Source organism: Dendrobates tinctorius, unplaced genomic scaffold (genome assembly GCF_039654945.1).
Source record: "Dendrobates tinctorius isolate UK_male_01 unplaced genomic scaffold, ASM3965494v1 ptg000097l, whole genome shotgun sequence".
Taxonomy (NCBI): Eukaryota; Metazoa; Chordata; class Amphibia; order Anura; family Dendrobatidae; genus Dendrobates; species Dendrobates tinctorius.
In genome coordinates this window covers 10,209,239-10,236,810 of record NW_027361765.1, presented here as the reverse complement: position 1 = coordinate 10,236,810, position 27,572 = coordinate 10,209,239, and the positions used below count along the sequence as shown (strand labels likewise).

The 27,572-nt window shown below is 42.0% G+C and overlaps 1 protein-coding gene across 2 annotated transcripts in view; it reads left to right on the top strand.

Annotated features, from left to right (window-relative positions):
• The window catches only part of TRPM1 (transient receptor potential cation channel subfamily M member 1), a 337,343-nt gene extending 310,224 nt beyond the window's left edge, over window positions 1-27,119 (top strand). For both annotated transcript variants that reach the window (XM_073586898.1, XM_073586897.1), the window contains exons 25-27: window positions 16,507-16,709; window positions 17,450-17,582; window positions 25,823-27,119. In XM_073586898.1, the coding sequence (XP_073442999.1) occupies window positions 16,507-16,709; window positions 17,450-17,582; window positions 25,823-27,107 (1,621 nt within the window). In that variant the 3' untranslated portion in view covers window positions 27,108-27,119. The remainder of the gene's footprint in view (window positions 1-16,506; window positions 16,710-17,449; window positions 17,583-25,822) is intronic.
• The last annotated feature ends 453 nt before the right edge of the window (window positions 27,120-27,572 follow it).

Sequence of the window (27,572 nt, the reverse complement as noted above, 5' to 3'; positions counted from 1 at the left end):
CCCCTGTCTTCTCCCACAGCCGCGGCCCCGTCATCACCGACCTCAGGGGACGTCACCTCGCTATGGGTGGCCGCAGAGCCCGTCCCGGTTACTGAGGGGACACTGAGCAGAATTTGTTAACGTTTATGTCTTTTTTGAAACTGCGTCATGACCTGGCTGGGGAACGAGCGCCTCTAAACGGACGCCTGGGAGATTGACCCCCTGAACAGTTTCTTCAGGGCTCGTTGTGCCCCACCGACCCCACTTCTTCAGGGCCTGTTGTGCCCCACCGTGCCAGCTTCTTCAGGGCCCGTTGTGCCCCACCGACCTCATTTCTTCAGGGCCTGTTGTGCCCCACCGTGCCAGTTTCTTCAGGGCCCATTGTGCCTCACCGACCCCATTTCTTCAGGGCCCGTTGCGCCCCACCGCCCAGTTTCTTCAGGGCCTGTTGTGCCCCATCGTTCCGGTTTCTTCAGGGCCTGTTGTGCCCCATCGTTCCGGTTACTACAGGGCCCGTTGCGCCCCACCGTCCAGTTTCTTAAGGGCCTACTGCGCCCCATCGTTCTGGTCTCTTCGGGGCTGTACAAGCACAAGTCCTTCCGGGAAGTCGTGGATTACAAGGCAGCCACATCTGCAACCCCTGAGTGGTCGTGAACTCGAGCGACGCCCGGAAGGCTAAGTGTATTATAGAGAAAATAAGGACCCTTTTTGTTTTTTTAATGTTGTTTTACGAGTCCCTGCGAGGACAAATAAGTGTTTCCCCTTTTCCCTGATTTAAGCAGTTTTAGCCCTTGCGGCTTTAAAACTTATAAAAGTTTATTTCACCCCACATTCAGTCTCGTGTCTCGTCACTGCATCCTGTGAGCCTGCTCGAACCCTACAGTCCGGCGCAGTTAGCTCATTTTGGTCCTAACCAATCTCAGGTGTGTTGGAGAGGTTGTGGGCAAAGGGGAACACTGGGTCATATGTAGTGGTCATGTCCGGTTATAGCTCAATTTTGGGTAGATATTAGTGATCTAATACTAGAGGTCCTTGGGGTACAGTTGGGTTTTGGAGTCCAATATGTGAGTCTTACATATTGGCATAGATAAAGTACCGCAGGTGCTTAGAGGTTCTTTCTCGCATATTTTGATTGCAGCCAGGTTAGCTCTGGTGGCTATGTGGAGGGGGACGAGTTTGCCGTCTGTGAGGCAGTGACCCATGTTACAGCTAGAGGGTGCTGTGTGTTCACCCCAGGATATACACGCTTATTGAGGTTATGGGAATGCATTGCAGTCACAGGCATAGCTGGTATTGCAATGGTGAAGCAGTGACAAAAAGTCACAGGTAGGGGTTGCTGTGTAATCTCCCCAGGATATGCATGGAGGTGTATGAAGAACATAGGTTTGCATGGCAGTCACGGGCGTAGCTCTGACTGCAATGCAGACTGATAATAAAAGTAAGTGTTATTCTTGGACATGTTAGTGTCCAAGACAGAGGTAGGGAAAACCTGCTCTGGATGTTGTGTTTGAAACAGATTGCAGTATGATACCATTGCAGTCTGTTCCATTCTGGACCCAGATTTTCCATGTGGCTGAAAGCCACAGGTTGCTGTGATAAACGCCCTGCAGGAAAGGGTTAGTGAGTTCAGATCTGAGTAGGTCTGGGTGAGTGCTTAGCGAGTCTCAGGTGTGTCAGGGCGTGGCGCTTAGATACCCGCTGTTTACCCTGGATACCAGCGTGCTCGCTGGTCTTGATAGGGTATCCAGGGTAAACAGAGGGTAACTAAGCGCAGCGCCGCGCTTAGATACCCGCTGTTTACTCTGGATACCAACGTGCTCTGATCGCTGGTGAGTCTGCCTATGTGACACTCACCAGCGATCAGCTAACTATGTCCCAGCGATCCCATCCACGTTGGATCGTTGGTGGGATCGCTGGGATATTGAAGCGTGTAACAGGGCCCTTAGACAGGTTTGCTTTAGGATTAATTAGAATGGAGATTGGAAGCCAAGTCCTCTCGTCCAACATCAGTGTCAGACATCACAAATGCTCTTCTGAATGAAAGTGAAAAATTCCCACAGACGCCTCCAAAATCTTGTAGAAAGCCTCCCCAGAAGAATGAAAGCTGTTATGTTGACAGCAGATTATTCAAGATACTCTCCAAGCGTGTGACAACAGAGCTTCTTTATTCAGGAACATTATATGATAGGCTTAATAGAGCAGGAATAAATTATTTGTGTGCCTCTATTTGTGCAGCATCTACAGCAGGCTGCTTCTCTCATACACAGATACAGGAAAAACAGGAAAGAGTCAAATGCCCTCCCTGTGTGAGCTTCTGGGAGTTTTTTTTGCTCTAACTTTATAAACAGCATACAAATCTAACAACTAAACACTCATAGACAGGAATGGAATTGTTGCACCAAACATATTCCAACAACCCACTCAACAACTACAGTACTTATCCTGTTAGTCCCATTGCGGTTCTGAAGTCCACAAACTTGACTCTTGATAATGACTTTGTCATACCATCAGGTATCATTTTGTCAGACTCGTAATAAAGAAACTCGAGTACACACGATCCACTAAGTCACGTAAGTGGTGATGTTTGACATCAATGTGCTTAGTCCTTGCACTACTCCTCTCACTGCTGGCAAGTTTAATGCATCCTTGGTTGTCCTCATAGATAACTGTTGCTTGTGCTAATGGCTTGCCGAAATCTTCCAAAAGTTGTTTCAACCAAATTACTTCTTGACTTGCATAAGCAGCAGACATATTTTCCGCTTCTGTTGAAGATAATGGGACTGACACTTGTTTTCTGCTGGACCAAGAAATTGAACTTTCTCTTCACTTGAACAAGTAATCACTTGTTGATTTCCGGTCACTTGAATCTCCAGCCCAATCTGCAACCACACATAACCTCTGAGAGTAAGATCTCCTGATGCAGATATCTTAAGATTTAGCCTTTGAGTTTCTTTAAGATATTGAAGAATTCTCTTAATTGCATTCCAGTCTCTTTGGCATGGCTTGTTTACACGTCTGCTCGGCTTAGAATTTCAACTGTGGCTGTGATAACCGGGCAAGTTTTGATTGCTATGTAGAGAAACGCCCCCACTGCTTGTCTGTAACTCTCATTGCTGGGTAGCAGATCTTTTTCTCCTTCCAAGTTTAAGAAGGATATTTGTTTTTGAAAACCCACTTATACCAGAGAGCTCTTTTTCCTTGTTGTACCTCAGTAAGCTCCCATCTCTAGAGTTGGTAAAGGGACTCCATCTCTTCATTAGCGGCATTTATCTACTTCTGCTTCTCATGGACAGGCAGCATTTGCATCTCTTGCCATGACTGTAGCTTTGGGTCAGGAAGTGTTCTGACTAGTGTTGAGCATTCCGATACCGCAAGTATCGGGTATCGGCCGATACTTGCTGTATCGGAATTCCGATACCGACTTCCGATATTTTTTCAATATCGGAAGTCGGCATCGGAATCGGAAGTTCAAAGTTGATTGACAGCCTGACGTCATCATGATGCGCGGTGTGTGCGCATCATGATGCGCCGTCATTTCGGGCCTTCCGGGGGTCTCTGCCGGCCTGCCGGGGGGGGCTGTGCCGGCCTGCCGGGGGGCTGTGTGGACTGCCCGGGGTCTGTACCGGCCTGCCGGGGGGCTGTGCCGGCCTGCCGGTGGTCTGTGCACCCTGTGGGGGTCTGTACCGGCCTGCCGGGGGGCTGTGCCGGCCTGCCGGTGGTCTGTGCACCCTGTGGGGGTCTGTGCCGGCCTGCCGGGGGGCTGTGCCGGCCTGCCGGGGGGCTGTGCTGATGTCCGGGGGTCTGTGCAAGCATCGTCCGATGGGACTACAAGTCCCATCTGGCGATGCCTGCTACCATGACAGTGATTGACACATTAGCCAATGATGGGACAGTAGTAGTCCCATCATCCGGCTAATGTGTTAAATGTTAAAAAAAAAAAAAAATACTACATACATACTACATGCATGCTACATACATACTACATGCTACATACATACTACATACATACTACATACATACTACATACATAACACATATATACTACATACATACTACATACATACTACATACATACTACATGCATGCTACATACATACTACATGCTACATACATACTACATACATACTACATACATACTACATACATACCACATATATACTACATACATACTACATACATACTACATACATAACACATATATACTACATACATACTACATACATACTACATACATACTACATGCATGCTACATACATACTACATGCTACATACATACTACATACATACTACATACATACTACATACATACCACATATATACTACATACATACTACATACATAACACATATATACTACATACATACTACATACATACTACATACATACTACATGCATGCTACATACATACTACATGCTACATACATACTACATATATACTACATACATACTACATACATACTACATACATACTACATGCATGCTACATACATACTACATGCTACATACATACTACATATATACTACATGCATGCTACATACATACTACATGCTACATACATACTACATATATACTACATACATACTACATACATACTACATGCATGCTACATACATACTACATGCTACATACATACTACATATATACTACATGCATGCTACATACATACTACATGCTACATACATACTACATATATACTACATACATACTACATATATGCTACATACATACTACATATATACTACATGCATGCTACATACATACTGCATGCTACATGCATACTACATGCTACATACATACTACATATATGCTACATACATACTACATATATACTACATGCATGCTACATACATACTACATACTACATATATACTACATACATACTACATACATACTACATGCATGCTACATACATACTACATGCTACATACATACTACATATATACTACATGCATGCTACATACATACTACATGCTACATACATACTACATATATACTACATGCATGCTACATACATACTACATGCTACATACATACTACATATATACTACATGCATGCTACATACATACTGCATGCTACATGCATGCTACATACATACTACATACATACTACATGCTACATACATACCACATATATACTACATACATACTACATACAATACATTCATACAATACATACATAGACATACAGTACATATAACATAGAGTAACATACTTACCAATACTTGTCACATTGTTCCCCGAAGCCATTGTCTTTTACGGAATAAATATTAACATAACAAACCACAAAAATACTCACCCACAATCCGAAGCAGTCCACGAGTGTGTCCCACGACGATCTTGGGTAGAGAACGGCAGCATCAGCTGTTGCTGCCGTTCTCTACGGGCTGCAGGAATCCAATGACGGAAGGTAGGTATCCTTCCGCACTGTATTCCTCCGCCACTTAAAAAAAAAAAAGTCCCTAGTCTCACTTTATGCCATTGCTGCGTGGGAATTTCCCACACAGCAATGGCATAAAGTGAGACTAGGGACTTTTTTTTTTTTTAAGTGGCGGAGGAATACAGTGCGGAAGGATACCTACCTTCCGTCATTGGATTCCTGCAGCCCGTAGAGAACGGCAGCAACAGCTGATGCTGCAGTTCTCTACCCAAGATCATCGTGGGACACACTCGTGGACTGCTTCGGATCGTGGGTGAGTATTTTTGTGGTTTGTTATGTTAATATTTATTCCGTAAAAGACAATGGCTTCGGGGAACAATGTGACAAGTATTGGTAAGTATGTTACTCTATGTTATATGTACTGTATGTCTATGTATGTATTGTATGAATGTATTGTATGTAGTATGTATGTAGTATATATGTGGTATGTATGTAGCATGTAGTATGTATGTAGTATGTATGTAGCATGCATGTAGCATGCAGTATGTATGTAGCATGCATGTAGTATATATGTAGTATGTATGTAGCATGTAGTATGTATGTAGGATGCATGTAGTATATATGTAGTATGTATGTAGCATGTAGTATGTATGTAGCATGCATGTAGTATGTATGTAGTATGTATGTAGTATATATGTAGTATGTATGTAGCATGTAGTATGTATGTAGTATATATGTAGTATGTATGTAGCATGTAGTATGTATGTAGCATATATGTAGTATATATGTAGTATGTATGTAGCATGTAGTATGTATGTAGCATGCATGTAGTATGTATGTAGTATGTATGTAGTATATATGTAGTATGTATGTAGCATGTAGTATGTATGTAGCATGCATGTAGTATATATGTAGTATGTATGTAGCATGTAGTATGTATGTAGCATGCATGTAGTATGTATGTAGTATGTATGTAGTATATATGTAGTATGTATGTAGCATGTAGTATGTATGTAGCATGCATGTAGTATATATGTAGCATGTAGTATGTATGTAGCATATATGTAGTATGTATGTAGTATGTATGTAGCATGCATGTAGTATATATGTAGTATGTATGTAGCATATATGTAGTATGTATGTAGCATGTAGTACATATGTAGTATGCATGTTGCATGCATGTAGTATATATGTAGTATGTATGTTGCATGTAGTATGTATGTAGTATGTATGTTGCATGTAGTGTATATGTAGTATGAATGTAGCATGTATGTAGTATGTAGTATGAATGTAGCATGTATGTAGTATGCATGTTGTATGTATGTAGCATGTAATTTTTTTTTTTTTTTTTTTTTTTTACATTCAACACATTAGCCGGATGATGGGACTACTACTGTCCCATCATTGGCTAATGTGTCAATCACTGTCATGGTAGCAGGCATCGCCCGATGGGACTTGTAGTCCCATCGGACGATGCCTGCACAGCCCCCCGAAGCCTGCACAGCCCCCCGGCAGGCCGGCACAGCCCCCCGGCAGGCCGGCACAGCCCACCGGAGCCTGCACAGCCCCCCTGGCAGGCCGGCACAGCCCCCCGGCAGGCCGGCACAGACCACCGGAGCCTGCACAGACCCCCTGGCAGGCCGGCACAGCCCCCCGAAAGGCCCGTACAGACCCCAGAGAGGCTGTACAAGGGAAAAACAGGATTTTTCTTATTCCAATACCGGAAGTCCCATAGACTTGAATGGGACTTCCGGTATCGGAATCGGCGATACCGATACTTTTTTTTAAGATCGGCCGATCCATTCCGATCCGATACTTTGAAGTATCGGACGGTATCGCTCAACTCTAGTTCTGACCATATAAGAAAGGCGCCTAGCTGGGATACCTTTGTTTGGCCTTTCTGATCTCAGGTCTGGAGGTTGACTTGGTTCTTCTGTGTCTTCCTTGGTGATGTCAGAGCTTATCCACACTTCAGTGTTTTCTTTTTCGGCATATGGGTTTGGTGATTGAGATTCTTGTTCTTGCTTCTTAGGTTGAATAACTGGTGTAACTTCATGGAATTTGAGCGATACAGAGTTTTCATCAACCACTACATATCTGCTGATTGTTACTGTGTTAGTCTCTGGGTGCAGGATTCTGTATCCCTTTTGAGTTTCGCTATAGCCCACCAGGACTCCTTGCTTTGCGTGTGATTCCCACATGGAACGTTTTTCTTTGGGAACATACACAAACGTTTTGCTTCCAAATATCCTGAGGTGCTTCAGGTTAGGTTCATAGCTCATATGGAGTTTTATTTGTGGCTTTACCTGGCACTCTGTCTGGAAGATAGCTAGCTGTCATGATGGCCTCTCCCCAATATGTTGTAAGTAGATTTGCAGCAAACAAGATACTTCTTCCACTTACACAGAGAGTACGGTTCTTTCTCTCTGCAATGCCATTTTGTTCTGGGTTGTATGGAATGGTAGCCGCCCTTTTCTCACCATGGAAACAACAAAAACCCTCACTGTCGCCCTGATCCACTCCCGCCTGGACTACTGTAACGCTATATTAATTGGCCTCCCCCTCACTCGACTCTCCCCTCTCCAGTCCATCCTTAATGCAGCAGCCAGGGTTGTCCATCTGGCTAATCGTTTCTCGGACGCGTCCGCTCTTCGCCAGTCGTTACACTGGCTGCCCATTCATTACAGGATACAATTCAAAGTACTTGTTCTCACCCACAAAGCTATCCACAGTATGGCACCCCCTTACATCTCCTCTCTCATTTCTGTCTATCGGCCTAACCGACCACTGCGCTCTGCAAATGACATTCGACTAACCTCTGCCCTAATCCGTACCTCCCACTCCCAACTCCAAGACTTCTCCCGTGCTGCGCCAATCCTCTGGAATGCTCTACCCCAAGATATTAGGACCATCCACAATTTGCATAGTTTTTGGCGCTCGCTCAAAACACATTTGTTCAGAGCGGCCTATCACATTCAGTAATCAAAGTCATTTTATGCTTGTGTGTGTGTAGCCCATTCACTATCTCCATCTATCCCCCAACCCCTGAAGATGGCTGGACCATCATTATAAATACATCATTGTAAATACAAACCTGTGCTTTGTATCGCCCCCACCTCATTGTAGATTGTAAGCTCCCACGAGCAGGGTCGTCTTATTTCGCTTTAATTATTGTATTGTTAACGTTATTACTTATGACTGTTGTGTTTGAAACTGTTCAACTGTAAAGCGCTGCGGAATATGTTGGCGCTATATAAATAAAGATTATTATTATTATTTATTATTAATGGTAGTCTGGAACACAATTCCATCCTTTTTCAAAATGGTTTTCACCTTACCACTTGTAAATTCGGGTCCATTATCCACACGCAGGGCTTTTGTCATTCTTCCAAATTTGTTAAACACTACAGCAAGATATTCTTCAAGTTTCTGTGGAACTTCATCCTTACTGTGAAGCAGATAGGCGACTGTATATCTGGAGTAGTCATCAATAAATGTGAGAAAATATCTCTTCTTGCTAGGAGTTTGAACACTCATTGGACCACATACATCTGTATGTATCAGATCCAGAGGCTGTGCAGATCTAGTGGTGCTTATTTTAGGAAAGGATATTCTGGACATTTTCCCTTTAAGACAGCTGGTGCACTTCATCAGTTGACTACACTGGTTGATTTCAATACCATTTGCAAGTTGAGCTAGCTTCCTTACTGCTTCTGGGTCTCTGTACCCAAGACATCTGTGCCATACATGGATACAATTCTTATGTAGATCTTGTCTAGCACTGTACATTCTTTATTTGCATTTTAGCTGATAAAGTTCATCTTGGATTTTTCCTTCTGCAAGAGTGTGACCCTTCTTTGAGATGATGCAGCTGTTATCTTTAAAAGTAACTACATTCCCATTTGCGTGAGCTTATTTACTGACAGAAGATTGCTGGTAACATAGAGAACATCCTTTATTGGGATCTTTCTGCTTTGTGCTGAGGAAACTGGACAGTGGAGGTAGCATCTCTTACTCCATCTGAAGTCATATAGTGACCATTAGCTAAGATGACATTTCCTGATTTGCTTTCATTAAGGTCAGTGAAGAAATCCTTGTTATTTATCATATGGCTGCTTGCACCAGAATCTATACACGATATATGCTTTGCAGATGGGCCTGTACTGGCATTAAATGCAGTTTTAACACTTGCAGAATCTTCCTTTACAGCTGTTTTAACCCTTTGATGACTGTTCTGATTTTTAAGCTGACTCATTCTTGCTTTCCAAATTCTGCAGTCTGCTTAACCCCTTCACTACCAAGGGTGGTTTGCACGTTAACTCCCGGGCCAATTTTTACAATTCTGACCACTGTCCGTTTATGAGGTCATAACTCTGAAACGCTTCTATGCATCCCGGTGATTCTGACATTGTTTTCTCGTGACATATTGTACTTCATGTTAGTGGTACAATTTCATTCAAATAACTTGCGTTTATTTGTGAAAAAAATGGAAATTTGGTGAAAATTTTGAAAATTTCGCAATTTTCCAACTTTGAATTTTTATGCCCTTAAATCACAGTGATACGGCACACAAAAAAATTAATAAATAACATTTCCCACATGTTTACTTTACATCAGCACAATTTTGGAACCAAAATTTTTTTTTGTTAGGAAGTTATAAGGGTTAAAAATTGACCCGCGATTTCTCATTTTTGCAACACCATTTTATTTTTAGGGACCACATCACATTTGAAGCCACTTTGAGGGGTCTATATGATAGAAAATACCCAAGAGTGACACCATTCTAAAAACTGCACCCCTTATGGTGCTTAAAACCACATTCAAGAAGTTTATTAACCCTTTAGGTGCATCACAGGAATTTTTTTGAATATTTAAAAAAAAAATTGAACATTTAACTTTTTTCCACAAAAAAAATACTTCAGGTTCAATTTTCTTTATTTTACCAAGGGTAACAGGAGAAGTTGGACTGCAAAAGTTAATGTGCAATTTGTCCTGAGTACGCTGATACCTGATATGTGGGAAGGAACCACTGTTTCGGCGCATGGCAGACCTCAGTAGGGAAGGAGCGCCGTTTGACTTTTTCAATGCAAAATTGGCTGGAATTCAGATCGGACGCCATGTCGCGTTTGGAGAGCCCCTGATGTACCTAAACAGTGGAAACCCCCCCAAGTGACCCCATTTTGGAAACTAGACCCCCCAAGGAACTTATCTAGATATGTGGTGAGAACTTTGAACCCACAAGGGCTTCACAGAAGTTTATAACGTACAGCGGTACAATTAAAAAATCATATTTTTTCCACAAAAATGATCTTTTCACCCCCAATTTTTATTTTTCCAAGGGTAACAGGACCATAAAAGTTATTGTGCAATTTGTCCTGAGTACGCTGATACCCCATATGTGGGTGTAAATGACTATTTGGGTGCATAGCAGAGCTCGGAAGGGAAGCAGCGCCATTTAACGTTTTTGGCTGCAATTGAGATCGGACACCATGTCGCGTTTGGAAAGCCCCTGATGTACCAAAACAGTAGAAACTCCCCACAAATGACACCATTTTGGAAACTAGACCCCCCAAGGAACTTATCTAGATGTGTGGTGAGCACTTTGAACCCCCCAGTGCTTCACAGAAGTTTATAACGCCCGGCCGTGAAAATAAAAAAATCGTATTTTTTCCACAAACATCATCTTTTAGTCCCAATTTTTTTTATTTTCCCAAGGGTAACAGGAGAAATTGGACCCCAAAAGTTGTTGTCCAATTTGTCCTGAGTACGCTGACACCCCATATGTGGGAGAAAACTACTGTATGGGCACACGTCGGGGATCGGAAGGGAAGTAGTGAAGTTTTGGAATGCAGACTTTGATGGAATGGTCTGCGGGTGTCATGTTGCTTTTGGAGAGCCCCTGATGTACCTAAACAGTGGAAACCCCCCACAAGTGACCCCATTTTGGAAACTAGACCCCCTAATGAACTTATCTAGATGTGTGGTGAGCACTTTGAACCCCCCAGTGCTTCACAGAAGTTTATAACGACCGGGCGTGAAAATAAAAATATCGTATTTTTTCAACAAACATCATCTTTTAGTCCCCATTTTTTTTATTTTCCCAAGGGTAACAGGAGAAATTGGACCGCAAAAGTTGTTGTCCAATTTGTCCTGAGTACGCTGATACCTCATATGTGGGAGAAAACTACTGTATGGGCACACGTCGGGGCTCGGAAGGGAAGTAGTGACATTTTGGAATGCAGACTTTGATGGAATGGTCTGCGGGTGTCATGTGCGTTTGGAGAGCCCCTGATGTACCTAAACTATTGAAACTCCCCACAAGTGACCCCATTTTGGAAACTAGACCCCCACGGAACTTATGTAGATGTGTGGTGAGCACTTTGAACCCCCAAGTGCTTCACAGAAGTTTATAACGCCTGGGCGTGAAAATAAAAAAAATCATTTTTTTCCGCAAAAATGATATTTTTGCCCCCAATTTTTTATTTTCCTAAGGGTAACAGGAGAAATTGGACCCCAAAAGTTGTTTTGTAATTTGTCCTGAGTAGGCTGATACCCCATATGTGGGGGTAAAACACTGTTTGGGAGCATGGCAGAGCTTGGAAGGGAAGGAGCACCATTTGACTTTTTCAACGCAGAATTGGCTGGAATTGAGATCAGATGCCATTTTGCATTTGGAGAGCACCTGATGTGCCCAAACAGTGGAAACCCCACAATTATAACTCCAACCCTAACCCCAACACACCCCTAACCCTAACCCTAGCCCCAACCCTAGCCCTAACCCTAATGGGAAAATGGAAATAAATACATTTTCTTTTAGTTTTATTATTTTTCCCTAACTAAGGGGGTGATAACGGGGGGTTTGATTTACTATTTATGGCGGTTTTTATGTTTGGCGGCTGTCACACGCTAAAAGACGCTTTTTATTGTAAAAATAGTTTTTGCATCACCACATATTGTGAGCTATAATTTTTCCGTATTTTGACCCACCGAGTCATGTGAGGTCTTATTTTTTGCGGGACGAGTTGACGTTTTCATTGGTACCATTTTCGGGCACGTGACATTTTTTGATCGCTTTTTATTCTGATTTTTGGAACGCAGAATGAACAAAAACCAGCGTTTCATGAATTTCTTTTGGGGGGGTGCGTTTACACCGTTCCGCATGCGGTAAAATTGATAAAGTGGTTTTATTTTTCGGGTCAGTACGGTTACAGCGATACCTCATTTAGGTCGTTTTTTTATGTTTTGTCGGTTTTTTGCAATGAAAACCATTTTATATAAAAAATAATTATTTTTGTATCGCTTTATTCTGAGAGCTATAACTTTTTTATTTTTTTGCAGATGACGCTGTATGGCGGCTCGTTTTTTGCGGGACAAGATGACGTTTTCAGCGGTACCATGGATATTTATATGCGTCTTTTTGATCGCGCGTTATTGCACTTTTTGTTTGGTGGTATGATAATAAATCATTATTTTTTGCTTCGTTTTTTATTTTTATTTTTTAAGGGGTTCACTAAAGGGGTTAACTAATGGGACAGTTTTATAGGGCGGGTCGCTACGGACGCGGCAATACCAAATATGTGTACTTTTATTGTTTTTTTTTTTATTTTGAAAAAATGGATTTATTGGGGAATATTTTTTTTTTTTTTACTAATTTATTTAGCGATTTTTTTAAAATTATTTTTAACACTTTTTTTTTTTTTTACTTTATTACCTTGTCCCAGGTGGGACATCATTGTCCTGTGACAGATCGCTGATCTGTCAAATCACAGATCACTGTGACAGCCCCCTCCCTGCCGATGCTTCCCTTTAACCCCCGGTACACCGCGATCGCGTTTGATTGCGGTGTACAAGGGGTTAACGTGTTGGGGCGGTCTGTGACCGCCCCTGACACATTGTGCCGGGTGTCAGCTGTGATAATCAGCTGACACCCGGCCGCGATCAGGGGCGCTCACCACGTGGGCGCCGCTGATCGCTGGGACGTAATATTCCATCCATGGTAATTAGGTCCAGGGTCACATGGACGGAATATTACGTCCATTGTAGGTAAGGGGTTAAGGTGGCCAGGCTTTTTACAGACAAAACATTCACGAGTTTCTCTTAGATTGCTCTTATATTTAGGGAAATACTATGTCTTTAATGCTGTTTCTGCTCTGGATTAATTACTGCTGCTTACATGCTGCATTTTTCTCTTGAATTTATCCACAAGTTTGCCTTTAACATTCTCTAGTGTCAGCTCATCATCTGGCTGTGCATCTAGTGCAGTCAGGAGTGTGTCATAACTCTCTGGAAGACCACTTAATGGAAGTGCAGCAACATGAAAATCTTTAATTTCTTCTCCAAATACCCCTGAGACACTCCACAATCTCTAGGGTGTTTCTTATACAGTCCTGCATATTCTGTCCATCACTTAGCTTAGACTGATACAGCTTTCTCATGAGATAAAGCTTATTGCTGAGATTTGATCTTTCATGCACTTTCTGTAATTCATCCCACATCTCCTTTGCATTTGCACATTTGCATATATGCACAATCTTGTTATCATCTACACTGAGGGAGATTGTGCTTTGTGCTTTCTGATCCTTCTCTAGCCAATCATCTGGTAATGGATGAGGAAACTTGTTCCTGAGTATACAGTGGGGCAAAAAAGTATTTAGTCAGTCAGCAATAGTGCAAGTTCCACCACTTAAAAAGATGAGAGGCGTCTGTAATTTACATCATAGGTAGACCTCAACTATGGGAGACAAACTGAGAAAAAAAAATCCAGAAAATCACATTGTCTGTTTTTTTTTCATTTTATTTGCATATTATGGTGGAAAATAAGTATTTGGTCAGAAACAAAATTTCATCTCAATACTTTGTGATATATCCTTTGTTGGCAATGACAGAGGTCAAACGTTTTCTGTAAGTCTTCACAAGGTTGCCACACACTGTTGTTGGTATGTTGGCCCATTCCTCCATGCAGATCTCCTCTAGAGCAGTGATGTTTTTGGCTTTTCGCTTGGCAACACGGACTTTCAACTCCCTCCAAAGGTTTTCTATAGGGTTGAGATCTGGAGACTGGCTAGGCCACTCCAGGACCTTGAAATGCTTCTTACGAAGCCACTCCTTCGTTGCCCTGGCGGTGTGCTTTGGATCATTGTCATGTTGAAAGACCCAGCCACGTTTCATCTTCAATGCCCTTGCTGATGGAATGAGGATGCACTCAAAATCTCACGATACATGGCCCCATTCATTCTTTCATGTACCCGGATCAGTCGTCCTGGCCCCTTTGCAGAGAAACAGCCCCAAAGCATGATGTTTCCACCACCATGCTTTACAGTAGGTATGGTGTTTGATGGATGCAACTCAGTATTCTTTTTCCTCCAAACACGACAAGTTGTGTTTCTACCAAACAGTTCCAGTTTGGTTTCATCAGACCATAGGACATTCTCCCAAAACTCCTCTGGATCATCCAAATGCTCTCTAGCAAACTTCAGACGGGCCCGGACATGTACAGGCTTAAGCAGTGGGACACATCTGGCACTGCAGGATCTGAGTCCATGGTGGCGTAGTGTGTTACTTATGGTAGGCCTTGTTACATTGGTCCCAGCTCTCTGCAGTTCATTCACTAGGTCCCCCCCGCGTGGTTCTGGGATTTTTGCTCACCGTTCTTGTGATCATTCTGACCCCACGGGGTGGGATTTTGCGTGGAGCACCAGATCGAGGGAGATTATCAGTGGTCTTGTATGTCTTCCATTTTCTAATTATTGTTCCCACAGTTGATTTCTTCACTCCAAGCTGGTTGGCTATTGCAGATTCAGTCTTCCCAGCCTGGTGCAGGGCTACAATTTTGTTTCTGGTGTCCTTTGACAGCTCTTTGGTCTTCACCATAGTGGAGTTTGGAGTCAGACTGTTTGAGGGTGTGCACAGGTGTCTTTTTATACTGATAACAAGTTTAAACAGGTGCCATTACTACAGGTAATGAGTGGAGGAAAGAGGAGACTCTTAAAGAAGAAGTTACAGGTCTGTGAGAGCCAGAAATCTTGATTGCTTGTTTCTGACCAAATACTTATTTTCCACCATAATATGCAAATAAAATGAAAAAAAAAACAGACAATGTGATTTTCTGGATTTTTTTTTCTCAGTTTGTCTCCCATAGTTGAGGTCTACCTATGATGTAAATTACAGACGCCTCTCATCTTTTTAAGTGGTGGAACTTGCACTATTGCTGACTGACTAAATACTTTTTTGCCCCACTGTATTTCCACATACCTTCTCTTATAAGCTGCATCTTCACCTTGAATTTCCAGGACTGGTAGTTCTGGTCATTGAGGCTATGTGCACATGTATGCAGAAAATTTCTGCATAAAAACAGGACTCCTTCCTAGAAAACGTGCGTTTTTGCAGCGATTTTTGCGCGTTTTTGCCGCGATTTTTTCAGCGCGTCCCCAGACACATAGAAAATAGCCAGAAATGCGGAATTTACTGCGAAATTAATGAGCATGCTGCGTTTTAAACCGCAAAGCGTTTTTTTCGCTGTAAAAAAATGCATCATTATGCACAAAAAGTGCAAAATGCATTAAAATGAATGGGAAGCTTCTTTGCTTCTTCTGTTGCTGTGTCACTCTGGGCCCATAACCTGTTGGCAGCGGATTATTCAAGATACTCTCCAAGCGTGTGACATCAGAGTTTCTTTATTCAGGAACATTATATGATAAGCTTAATAGATCAGGAATAAATCATTTGTGTGTCTCTGTCTGTGCATCATCTACAGCAGGCTGCTTCTCTCATACACAGACACAGGAAAAACAGGAAATACAGTCACATGCTCTGCCTGTGTGAGCCTCTGGGAGTTTTTTTTTGTTCTAACTTTATAAACAGCATACAAATCTAGCAACTAAACACTCATAGACCGGAATGGAGTTGTTGCACCAAACATATTCCAACACGTTATAACTTCAAAAAGGTAACCAATGCCAAATCAAAGCCTATTATTTATAATGGTATGTTATAAAAGCCCCTGTAGGTGTAATGCATAGATGTTCCTAATACTTTTGTCCATATACGGTGGATAAATGTCAGTTCTTCAATTACTGTTTTTAAATAACGTTAGCCATAAAGTCAGCTATATAGAATGATGTTTATTAATATTTTCATTCTTTGTTTTCAGTAATACATTTTTCGAAGTAAAATCAATTTCAAACCAGGTGTGGAAGTTCCAGCGTTACCAGCTCATTATGACTTTTCATGACCGTCCTGTTTTGCCACCTCCAATGATAATCTTCAGCCACATGTACATCATTTTAAAGCGCCTATGTTGCCGCTGCAGAAAGATGCAAGAAGGAGATCAGGATGAGCGAGATAGAGGGCTGAGTAAGTTGGAAAACCTTCCACATGATTACGACCATGCTCTCTGTGTCCTCCTCTTTTATTATTGAATGATTGTTATGGTTTCAGCACATTAAGAATATATTTTATATACTGAAAAGTCCTACAATTTGCAATACTTTCTGGCTCCCTACCATCCTGTATATCTGCTTAGTGTCATTCAATAGGAGCCGTCATTATTTACACTCAGTAGATAGAAATGTGACTTTTTTCCTTTTTGTCTCACTGTTTGCACATTCCTTTTGGTCGTGTGTCGTTTTATTTGCTTGTTATTTGACTAATTCTAAAGAGCAAAATTTGTTGGCGCTATATAAATAAAACATATAGTAGTTGTTATTATGTGACATGGACAATTGCAATTTTTCTTTTGGCAGAAGATGGAAGTAAATTGTGCTTAGAATAAAGTTGATGAAATCAATGACAATATATAATCCATAGATCTTGAACACCCTTGTAATCAAATGGTTCCTTGATTTAAGAGTGTATTAAGCCATAAATTTAGAATTTTCTAAAAGAAATCAGCTTCTATATTTTTTTACACCAATGGCTCACCAAGTGCCAGTGACATGACTCACAATGTAGCCTACAATTCTACGGCATCGCTAATGCATATCTGTAGCAAAATCCAATCATGGCTAACCAAATCACTGTGGTCTACGTCACATAATCATAAGGCGTCAAATACGTTACCTACTAATGCAGAGATTGTGCTTTTAACCTTGTAGAACTGTTTCTGAATGATGAGGAACTGAAGAAACTCTATGAGTTTGAAGAACAATGTGTAGAAGAATATTTTCAAGAGAAGGAAGATGAGCAGCAGTCGTCTAATGACGAGCGGATTCGGGTAACCTCAGAAAGGTATCTCCACAGACACTTTTTAGCCATCATCAACATTTTTTTCTAACCCTCAAGGATTTCTTATGTGTCTCTTGAAGTTACAGACCAAGCAACTGAGGCTACATTCTTGAGCTATTTTCATGGCAACATGCCCACTACTGTTAGGTTCAGTGTTCAGTGGTGCCATAGAGACCTGTGTAAATCCAAAGGATAAAATTTCAACGTTTTCACAGCAACTGCATGGCAATTCTCTACCTGACAGATATCAGAACAGTATAATTATTGTCCCTTTTAAATATATATATCCCTCATCATTATAAAACATGAAAAGCATTGTACTACTCTAAGGCGGCGTTCACACGTTCAGGTTTTTTCGTGTTTTTACCGTGCGATTTTGCCTCGAAAACGACAAAAAACAGCATCCCATGCATTCCTATGGGATTCTGCAATGCTGTGCTAATGCTGCGGATTTTCCCGCGGCGGCATCGCATCGTGGAAAAATCCGCAGCATGCTCATTAATTTGCGAAATTGCGGTGATTCCGCACACATAGGAATGCATTTTTCTGCTTCCTTTCCGCATGTGGTTATGCCCACCATGCGAAAAGTAAGCAGAACATTTGCGGATGGTACCCACGGTCCGGAGAAGAGGAGACTGTCCTTCAGGCTCTGGGTACCATATCACTGTAAAAAATAGAAATAAAATTGAAAAAAAATTGGGTTATATTCACCTTCCGACGTCCCGCGCAGCGTCTCCAGGCTTCAGCGATACACGCGGCAGCTCCCGTTCCCAGTAATGCATTGTGATGACCTTTGCTGATGTCGCGTCTCACGATGCTGTAGCGGTCTCGCGATACCGCAACGTCATTAAAGGTCATTGCTGCAATGCATCACTGGGAATGGGACCTGTCGGAGCATCGGGGAGGCCTGGGGACGCTGCGAGGGACATCGGAAGGTGAATATAACCCGATTTTTAATTTTTTTTATTATTTTTAACATTAGATCTTTTTACTACTGATGCTTCATAGGCAGCCTCAATAGTAAAAAGTTGGTCACACTCGTCAAACACTATGTTTGACGAGTGTGTCCAACCTGTCAATCAGTTCTCAAAGCGATGCTACAGATTGCTTGGAAAACGCTAGCATTCTGCAATCTAATTACGCTTGCAAAACGCTAGTTTTTCCGCGGGAATTTAAAATGCGATTTTCCCGCAGAATGGAATTAAGGAAATCTCACGGTAACTTCTGTGGGAATTCCGCTACATGTGAACTTAGCCTAAAGGAAAAGTCTGGGAGCTTAAAAAATGTAACTAAGGCTAGTTTCACACTTGCTTTTTTTTGCAGCGCGTTTTTCCCCGCAAAAAAACGCATTGAAAAAACGCATACAAAAGCATACAACTGCTGCGTTTTTTTCAAGCATTTTTATGAGCATGCATGAAAAAAACGCAGCGTTTTTATGCATTTGTATGCGTTTTTAGTGCGTTTTTACCGCGTTTGCGTTTTTTTCCAACATTTTTAGGTGGCCCCTCACACTACCCAAACCATGACTTTACTAACCCTAACCCTAACCCTAACCCTAACCCTGACCCTAACCCTAACCCTGACCCTAACCCTTAACCAAATCATACTTAACCCTAACCCAAACCCTAAACCCTAACTAACCCTAACCCTAACCCTGACCCTAACCCTAACCCTAACCCTGACCCTAACCCTAACCCTAACCCTAACCCTGACCCTAACCCTAACCCTAACCCTGACCCTAACCCTTAACAAAACCATACTTAACCCTAACCCTGACCCTAACCCTAACCCTAACCCTAACCCTGACCCTAACCCTTAATCAAACCATACTTAACCCTAATCCTGACCCTAACCCTGACCCTAATCCTTAACAAAACCATACTTAACCCTAACCCAAACCCTAAACCCTAACTAACCCTAACCCTAACCCTAACCGTGACCCTAACCCTAACCCTAACCCTGACCCTAACCCTAACCCTAACCCTAACCCTGACCCTAACCCTAACCCTAACCCTGACCCTAACCCTTAACAAAACCATACTTAACCCTAACCCTGACCCTAACCCTAACCCTAACCCTAACCCTGACCCTAACCCTTAACCAAACCATACTTAACCCTAATCCTGACCCTAACCCTGACCCTAATCCTTAACAAAACCATACTTAACCCTAACCCTGAGCCTAACCCTAACCCTGACCCTAACCCTAACCCTGACCCTAACCCTAACCCTGACCCTAACCCTAACCCTAACCCTGACCCTAACCCTTAACAAAACCATACTTAACCCTAACCCTGACCCTAACCCTAACCCTAACCCTAACCCTGACCCTAACCCTTAACCAAACCATACTTAACCCTAATCCTGACCCTAACCCTGACCCTAATCCTTAACAAAACCATACTTAACCCTAACCCTGACCCTAACCCTAATCCTGACCCTAACCCTAACCCTAACCCTGACCCTAACCCTAACCCTAACCCTAACCCTGACCCTAACCCTTAACAAAACCATACTTAACCCTAATCCTGACCCTAACCCTGACCCTAACCCTTAACCAAACCATACTTAACCCTAACCCTGACCCAAACCCCAACCCTAACCCTGACCCTGACCCTAACCCTAACCCTAAACCCCCTTAACTAACCCTAACTCTAACCCAAACCCCTAAATTCCATGGTTAAAAAAAAAAACGCATATGCAAAAAAACGCATACATGAGCATGCCAGTGCGCACATATGCGCATCCATAGGCTATAATGGCCATTTTTAGCGCAAAACGTGCGCATATGTGCGCATGCGCTTTTTTGCAGGGCCAAAAAATGCAACATGCTGCGTCTGGAAAATACAAACGCACACCCCAAAAAAACGCAGCGCATGAAAATCGCATACATGCGCTTACAAGCGCGCAGGTATGCGCACCCATGTTAAATATAGGGGAAAAAACGCATGCGCACATGTGCGTTTTTTTCCAGCGCTAAAAAAAACGCAAATGTGAAACCAGCCTAACAGGAAAAAAAAACAAATTATGGTTTCTTAAAGTGAATCCATAAGCAGGATGTTGCTATGCATGATTCCGGTGATGTGTCACTTAGTTTATTTGGTGCATCGGTTGTGATAGAGTCATAATCTTTTTCTGCTGCAGATCTAGTAGAGCTCATATGTTGAGCTGTGTATAGTCCCACCCCTACACCACAGTTTTCTGTGTACATTGTATACTCACAGAGAGCTGCTAATCAGTGCCTGGGACAGGGCTGGACTAGGAGGCACAAGGTCACTCGCCCTCTGGTCATAATCTCCTGCTAATAAAATACTGGTTGTATTGAAACAGTAAAACACAGCCCAGTAAGTGACACATCACTGTAGTCAGGGTCTCTGCTCCTACAGTATGGCGCTCTCAGATTACATAGCTAAAACCTGGTGACAGATTCCCTTTACCTCTAGTGCTCGCCATTGGATTTTATCTATTTCATTGTAGCAATAACAGGCTTTACATCCACATGAACGCTACAGCCAATCATTAGGCTCAGAAGTAATTGTAACATATACCACAAACGGACGCTTGATGCAGCAATGGTGTGGACAGCAAGTTATTGCTGTAGGAAAATGAACAAGGCCTATGAGCACTGCTGTATAATTGGCACTGGACCAGCAGGGGATTTAAAGGGGTTTTTCCTCGAACAAAGTACATTTTAATCAATAGATTTTGGAATAATAATAATTTTCATAATTGGATGTGTTTAAATAAACACATGTGCTGAGATAATCTTATAAATGTGTCTCTACTGTGTACTGTGTAATGGCTGTGTCTTACCGTTCAGGGACATGGTCTGATCATACCACAGCTCCTGGGCAGGGGAGGAAGCAAAAGGGAGTAATATAAGATTATCTCAACACAGAAACATTATTTTTAAACACATCCAATAGTAGAAGTTATTATTATTCAAAGATCTCTTAAGTAAAATGTTGATTAAAATTAACTTTATTCATGAGGAAACCCCTTTAACCTCTTCGCGACCGCCCACAGTAGATAAACGTTGGCGCTTGCTGGGCTTTGTGCAGCGCCGACGTTTATCTACTGTCGGCGGTTTTGTGCCCCCCGGGACCCCCTCATACCTTATAACGCGGGGATCCCAGTGCACAATGCATGCTGGGACCCCCGACGTCATCGAGACCTGATTGGTTCAGGTCCTGATGACGTCGCGTCACAGCAGCCAATAAGAGAGCTCGCTGGGAAAGCTGCTTGTTTCCCGGCGATCTCCCTCATTATAACGCGACTTCTCCTCTGAGCTCATGCTGACAGATGAGCAGAGGTGAAGCAGCGTTACAGTGTGACTAGATCGCTGCCTGGCACAGCTGATCGCTGCCTGGCACAGCTGTGTCAGGCAGCGATCTTGTCACACAGTAACGCTGCTTCTCCTCTGATCATCTGTCAGTGTGAGATCAGAGGAGAAGTGGCGTTACTATGTGCCGGGCAGCGATCTTGTCACATAGTAACGCTGCTTCTCCTCTGATCATCTGCCAGTGTGAGATCAGAGGAGAAGTGGCGTTACTATGAGTCAAAAATACAAAAAATAAAAAACACAAAAATTAAAAAAAGTAAAGAAAAAAAAAGCAGATAGGCAGGCTAGGGCTATGTCTAGGGTTAGGGCTAGGGTTAGGGTTAGGGTTAGGGCTAGGGTTAGGGTTAGGGTTAGGGCTAGGGTTAGGGCTAGGGTTAGGGCTAGGGCTAGGGTTAGGGCTAGGGTTAGGGCTAGGGTTAGGGCTAGGGTTAGGGCTAGAGTTAGGGGTGTGTTGGGGTTAGGGTTGGAATTCGAATTGGGGGTTTCCACTGTTTAGGTACATCAGGGGCTCTGTAAATGCAATATGACGCCCGCAGACCATTCCATCAAAGTCTGCATTCCAGAACGTCACTACTTCCCTTCCGAGCCCCACCGTGTGCCCAAACAGTGGTCCCCCCCACATGTGCAGTACCAGAGTACTCAGGACAAATTGGACAACAACTCTTAGGGTCCAATTTCTCCTGTTACCCTTGTGAAAATAAAAATTGGGAGCTAAAAGATCATTTTTGTGGAAAAAAAATGATTTTTTTATTTTCACGGCTCTACATTATAAACTTTAGTGAAACACTTGGGGGTTCAAAGTGCTCACCACACATCTAGATAAGTTCCTTGGGGGGGTCTAGTTTCCAAAAAGGGGTCACTTGTGGAGGATTTCCACTGTTTAGGCACATCAGGGGCTCTGCAAACGCGACATGACACCCGCAGACCTTTCCATCAAAGTCTGCATTCCAAAACGTCACTACTTCCCTTCCGATCCCCACCGTGTGCCCAAACAGTAGTTTTCTTCCACATATGGGGTACCAGTGTACTCAGGACAAATTGGACAACAACTTTTGGGGTCCAATTTCTCCTGTTACCCTTGTGAAAATAAAAAATTGGGGGCTAAAAGATCATGTTTGTGGAACAAAAATGATTTTTTATTTTCATGGCTCTACGTTATAAACTTCTGTGAAGCACTTGGGGGTTCAAAGTGCTCACGACACATCTAGATAAGTTCTTTAAGGGGTCTAGTTTCCAAAATGGGGTCACTTGTGGGGGTTTCCACTGTTTAGGCACATTAGGGGCTCTCCAAATGCGACATGGCGTCCTATCTCAATTCCAGCCAATTCTGCATTGAAAAAGTCAAACGGCACTCCTTCCTTTCTGAGCTCTGCCGTGTGCTCAAACAGTGGTTTAGCCCACATACGGGGTATCGGCGTATTTGGGAGAAATTGCACAAAAAATTTTGTGGTTCATTTTCTGTTTTTACACTTGTGAAAATAAAAAAAATGGTTCTGAAGTAAAATGTTTGTGAAAAAAAGTTATATGTTTATTTTTTCCTTCCACATTCCATTCATTCATGTGAAGCACCTGAAGGGTTAATAAACTTCTTGAATGTGGTTTTGAGTACATTGAGAGGTGCAGTTTTTAGAATGGTGTCACTTTTGGGTATTTTCTGTCATATTGACCCCCCAAACTCACTTCAAATGTGAGGTGGTCCCTAAAAAAAATGGGTGTTGTAAATTTTGTTGTAAAAATGAGAAATCGCTGGTCAACTTTTAACCCTTATAACCTCCAAAAAAAAAAAAATTATGTTTCCAAAATTGTGCAGATGTAAAGTAGACATGTGGGAAATGTTATTTATTAACTATTTTGTGCGATATCACTCTCTGATTTAAGGGCATAAAAATTAAAAATTTGAAAATTGCAAAATTTTCAACATTTTTGCCAAATTTCGATTTTTTTAACATATAGGCGCAGTTCATATCTAAGAAATTTTACCACTATCCTGAAGTACAATATGTCATGAGAAAACAATGTCAGAATCAGCAGGATCCGTTGAAGCGTTCTAGAGTTATGGCCTCATAAAGTGACACTGGTCAGAATTGAAAAAATTGGCCTGGTCACGAAGGCAAAAACAGGCTCAGGCGCGAAAGGGTTAAGGGAATTTGTCATCAGAAAATTACTATTGTTTAAATCAGGTTTTTATGGTAAATGTATTTTTTTTCCAATTTTTGATATGATTTTAATTTTTCAGAACAATATCTGTTAAAAAAAAAATAAAGAATATTTTTGCAGTTGTAACAGTTACTTTTACATGTAATGTTATAGAAAATTAAAAAAATATGTATATTCTTAAAAAAATGAATAGAAATAACACATCATTTTCTGATGGCACATTCCTGTCAAGTAACATTCACACATGCGTGTGACACATCTTGGTGCTGTCCATTTTTTCTTTGGACAGCACACTGACCCATAGCGTTTCATTGATATATCAGAAATCAGTTTCAAAAACGGGACTGTGTTTCTGGTGTGTCCGTTAGACTCAGAGTACGTCCGATTCTCATCTCTTTTACAGATCAGACTCAGCCTTTAAAGTTTTTGGGGATCCGTGAGATATGGATGAAACTAGGAAGACAGACTTTCTGCTTCAGAGTCCCATCTTAGTTTCATCTGTTTTTAACTGATACATTGTTAGAGGGGTTATCCACTACTAGGACAACCCCTTCTTAAACTAGATGTTTGGCCCTGCCTGATAAAATATATAAACCTATACTCACCTCCCGTGCTGGTGCCGTTCCAGCGGTGTTAGCTCTCACGGTCCTGGGGCGGTGATGCAGTTGAATGACATGTGATGCCTAAAGCCAAATCAGCGCTGGCGACACAGTCTCCGCCTTCGGACAAACTGAACATGAAGAGGAAGCCAGGGACCATCTAAAGCCTGGACTTCCTCTTCATGTTCAGTTTGTCCGTGACGCCAGCAATGATTGGACGCCGGGCATCACATGTCATTCCTCTGCATCACAGCCCGAAGACCACCAGTACTGACACTGCTGGACCGGAGCCAGCACAGGAAGTGAATATAGGATTTATTATGCTATCGGGGCCGAACATTTAGTTTAAGATGGGGTTATCCTAGTAGTGGACAACCCTTTAAGAGTCAACAGATAATAAAGATCAATCAGTCTACCTTCTTTTGTGAACAGAAAAGATGTGAAAAAAATCTGATGCAACTAGGATGAGACATTAGAAAAATCGGTTCATTACTGTCAGATGTTAATTCTCAGATAGGTGAATTTAGCCTTAACAGGTGAATAATGGTGAAGATGATCTATTTTCTGAAACAACACCTTACATTAATACACATGTCGCAATATGTGCGGCATATATTCATAACCTTTTTATTGTTCTTTACTGACACTGAAAGAAAAAGTGTGCATTTGTTACACTTGTAATCAGTACATCATTGGCTTAACGGGGTTGTACAGGTTTTGCCTGAAAGACTGCAGTCACTGTATGTTACTGCAAACTTGTGAATCGTCACATAGCGCATATAGCGTGCTGTCAGTATTCTCCGTGACGTTGCAAGGAGCAGTCGGTGATGAGACCCATCCCATTGCTGCCAATCACTACTTGGCAGTGTCTGAGATATCTAGATGAGCTGCTAAGTGAAAAGACTATGAAGAAGTGTCCAGACTACAAGCAGAAATTTCACATATTGCACTGAAGAATAAACAAATGTGAATATCTCTGCAATGGAGCTAAGACACGCAAAACAGAAAAGAGTGGCAGAATCAGGGGAGCTCAGGGATTTTAGAGCAAGTGACCGGTCCTGTTCAATACAAACTACAGAAAACACATCATCAAAGCTTAGTGCATAGTTCTGTGATTTGTAAAGATTTTTATGTTTCATATTATAGGGTTGAAAATATGTCCATGAGGTTGGAAGAAGTCAATGAACGGGAACATTTCATGAAGGCTTCCCTGCAAACAGTTGATCTTCGTCTTTCCCAGCTAGAAGAACTTTCCGGTAGAATGGTGAATGCTCTTGAGAAACTTGTTGGAATAGACAAATCTGAATTGGTTCATGTACGATCACGGGCTTCATCAGACTGTGATGCAGCTTATCTTCTAAGACAAGGCAGTATGAACAGTTCTGATGGCAACAGTATATATAAATACCATGCAGAGGGTGATGAAATACCATGTGATGAGAGCGCAGGGTCAATGTCACCTGCATTGGGGTTAAGAAAAAAAGCTTATTCTTTTGGGATGAAAGCAGGGAAAGGTGAAGATGATCAAAAAGACCACTTAGTGCCAAGGCAGGCCAGTCTACGTTATGCTTCGAGCGCCAATGCTGTCACCACTAAAGACTTAAGCACACTGACTTTAGGATTTGTCTCACAAGCCAGACCAATTTCTTGTATAGATACATGGACTCCCGAAAGTGATAAGCAAGAACTGAGCAAGGAAGACACCGGTGGAGAATCAGTTGTACAAAACGATGTCATCATAAATAGCAAGTCGCTTGCAAATGTTCCTTCTACTGATTTTGCAAACTCTCATTTAACAGTTGAAAGGACAAAACTAGAAGCTACAATATCCTACCCATTAGAAAAATCAATAGCTGCAAAATATTATCCTGGTCAGTCATATAATACTTGTCAAACAACTATGACAAAATCTAGAAGCTATATATTTACCCAGGCTGGTAAACTAGTGGGTGGCGTTAATAACTGGACAGCAGAGTATAGCACAATTATGGACCAGATTTGTCCACCTGCAGTAGAAGATTGGGCCAACCAGCTCAGTTACCAAGATGCATCTCCCAAGGGAACTCCAGAACCTCCCATCATTGTATCAGAAGCTGAGATTCAGGCTGAGCTTAAACCACTGTTAACAGATACAGAAGATGAAAGTGACATTGGAGAAATAGGAAACAGTGCCTCCTTCCCCTGTACACTTTTCACTGAAAGGGCAGATACAGAAAACTTACTCTCTGTAAAGTCAGAAAGGAATTTTGACTTTGCTTCTCCTAGATCCAAAAGTTTACACAGTCATTCTAGAAAGGCTCGATCCTTAATGGATAGACTAGAAAGACCCGGACATGCCAGTAGTGTCATGAACATTGTAGTGGCCTGTGGGAGTGCCACAGAGGACTCAAAAAAGACTAAAGAAAGTACATCAACAGAAACAGAGTGTTAATGTGAATGTGTTGTAAACTGCTTAGTAAAAAGGGAGACACCAATCACAATGATTTATTATGATTCACACCTACATTCAAAAATTATATACAGTCATGGCCAAAAGTATTGACACCCCTGCAATTCTGTCAGATAATACTCAGTTTCTTCCTGAAAATGATTGCAAACACAAATTCTTTGGTATTATTATCTTCAATTAATTTGTCTTAAATGAAAAAACACAAAAAGAATTGTCCTAAAGCCAAATTGGATATAATTCCACACCAAACATAACAAAGAGGGTGGACAAAAGTATTGGCACTGTTCGAAAAATCATGTGATGCCTCTCTAATTTGTGTAATTAACAGCACCTATAACTTATCTGTGGCACCTAACAGGTGTTGGCAATAACTAAATCACACTTGCAGCCAGTTGACATGGATTAAAGTTGACTCAACCTCTGTCCTGTGTCCTTGTGTGTACCACA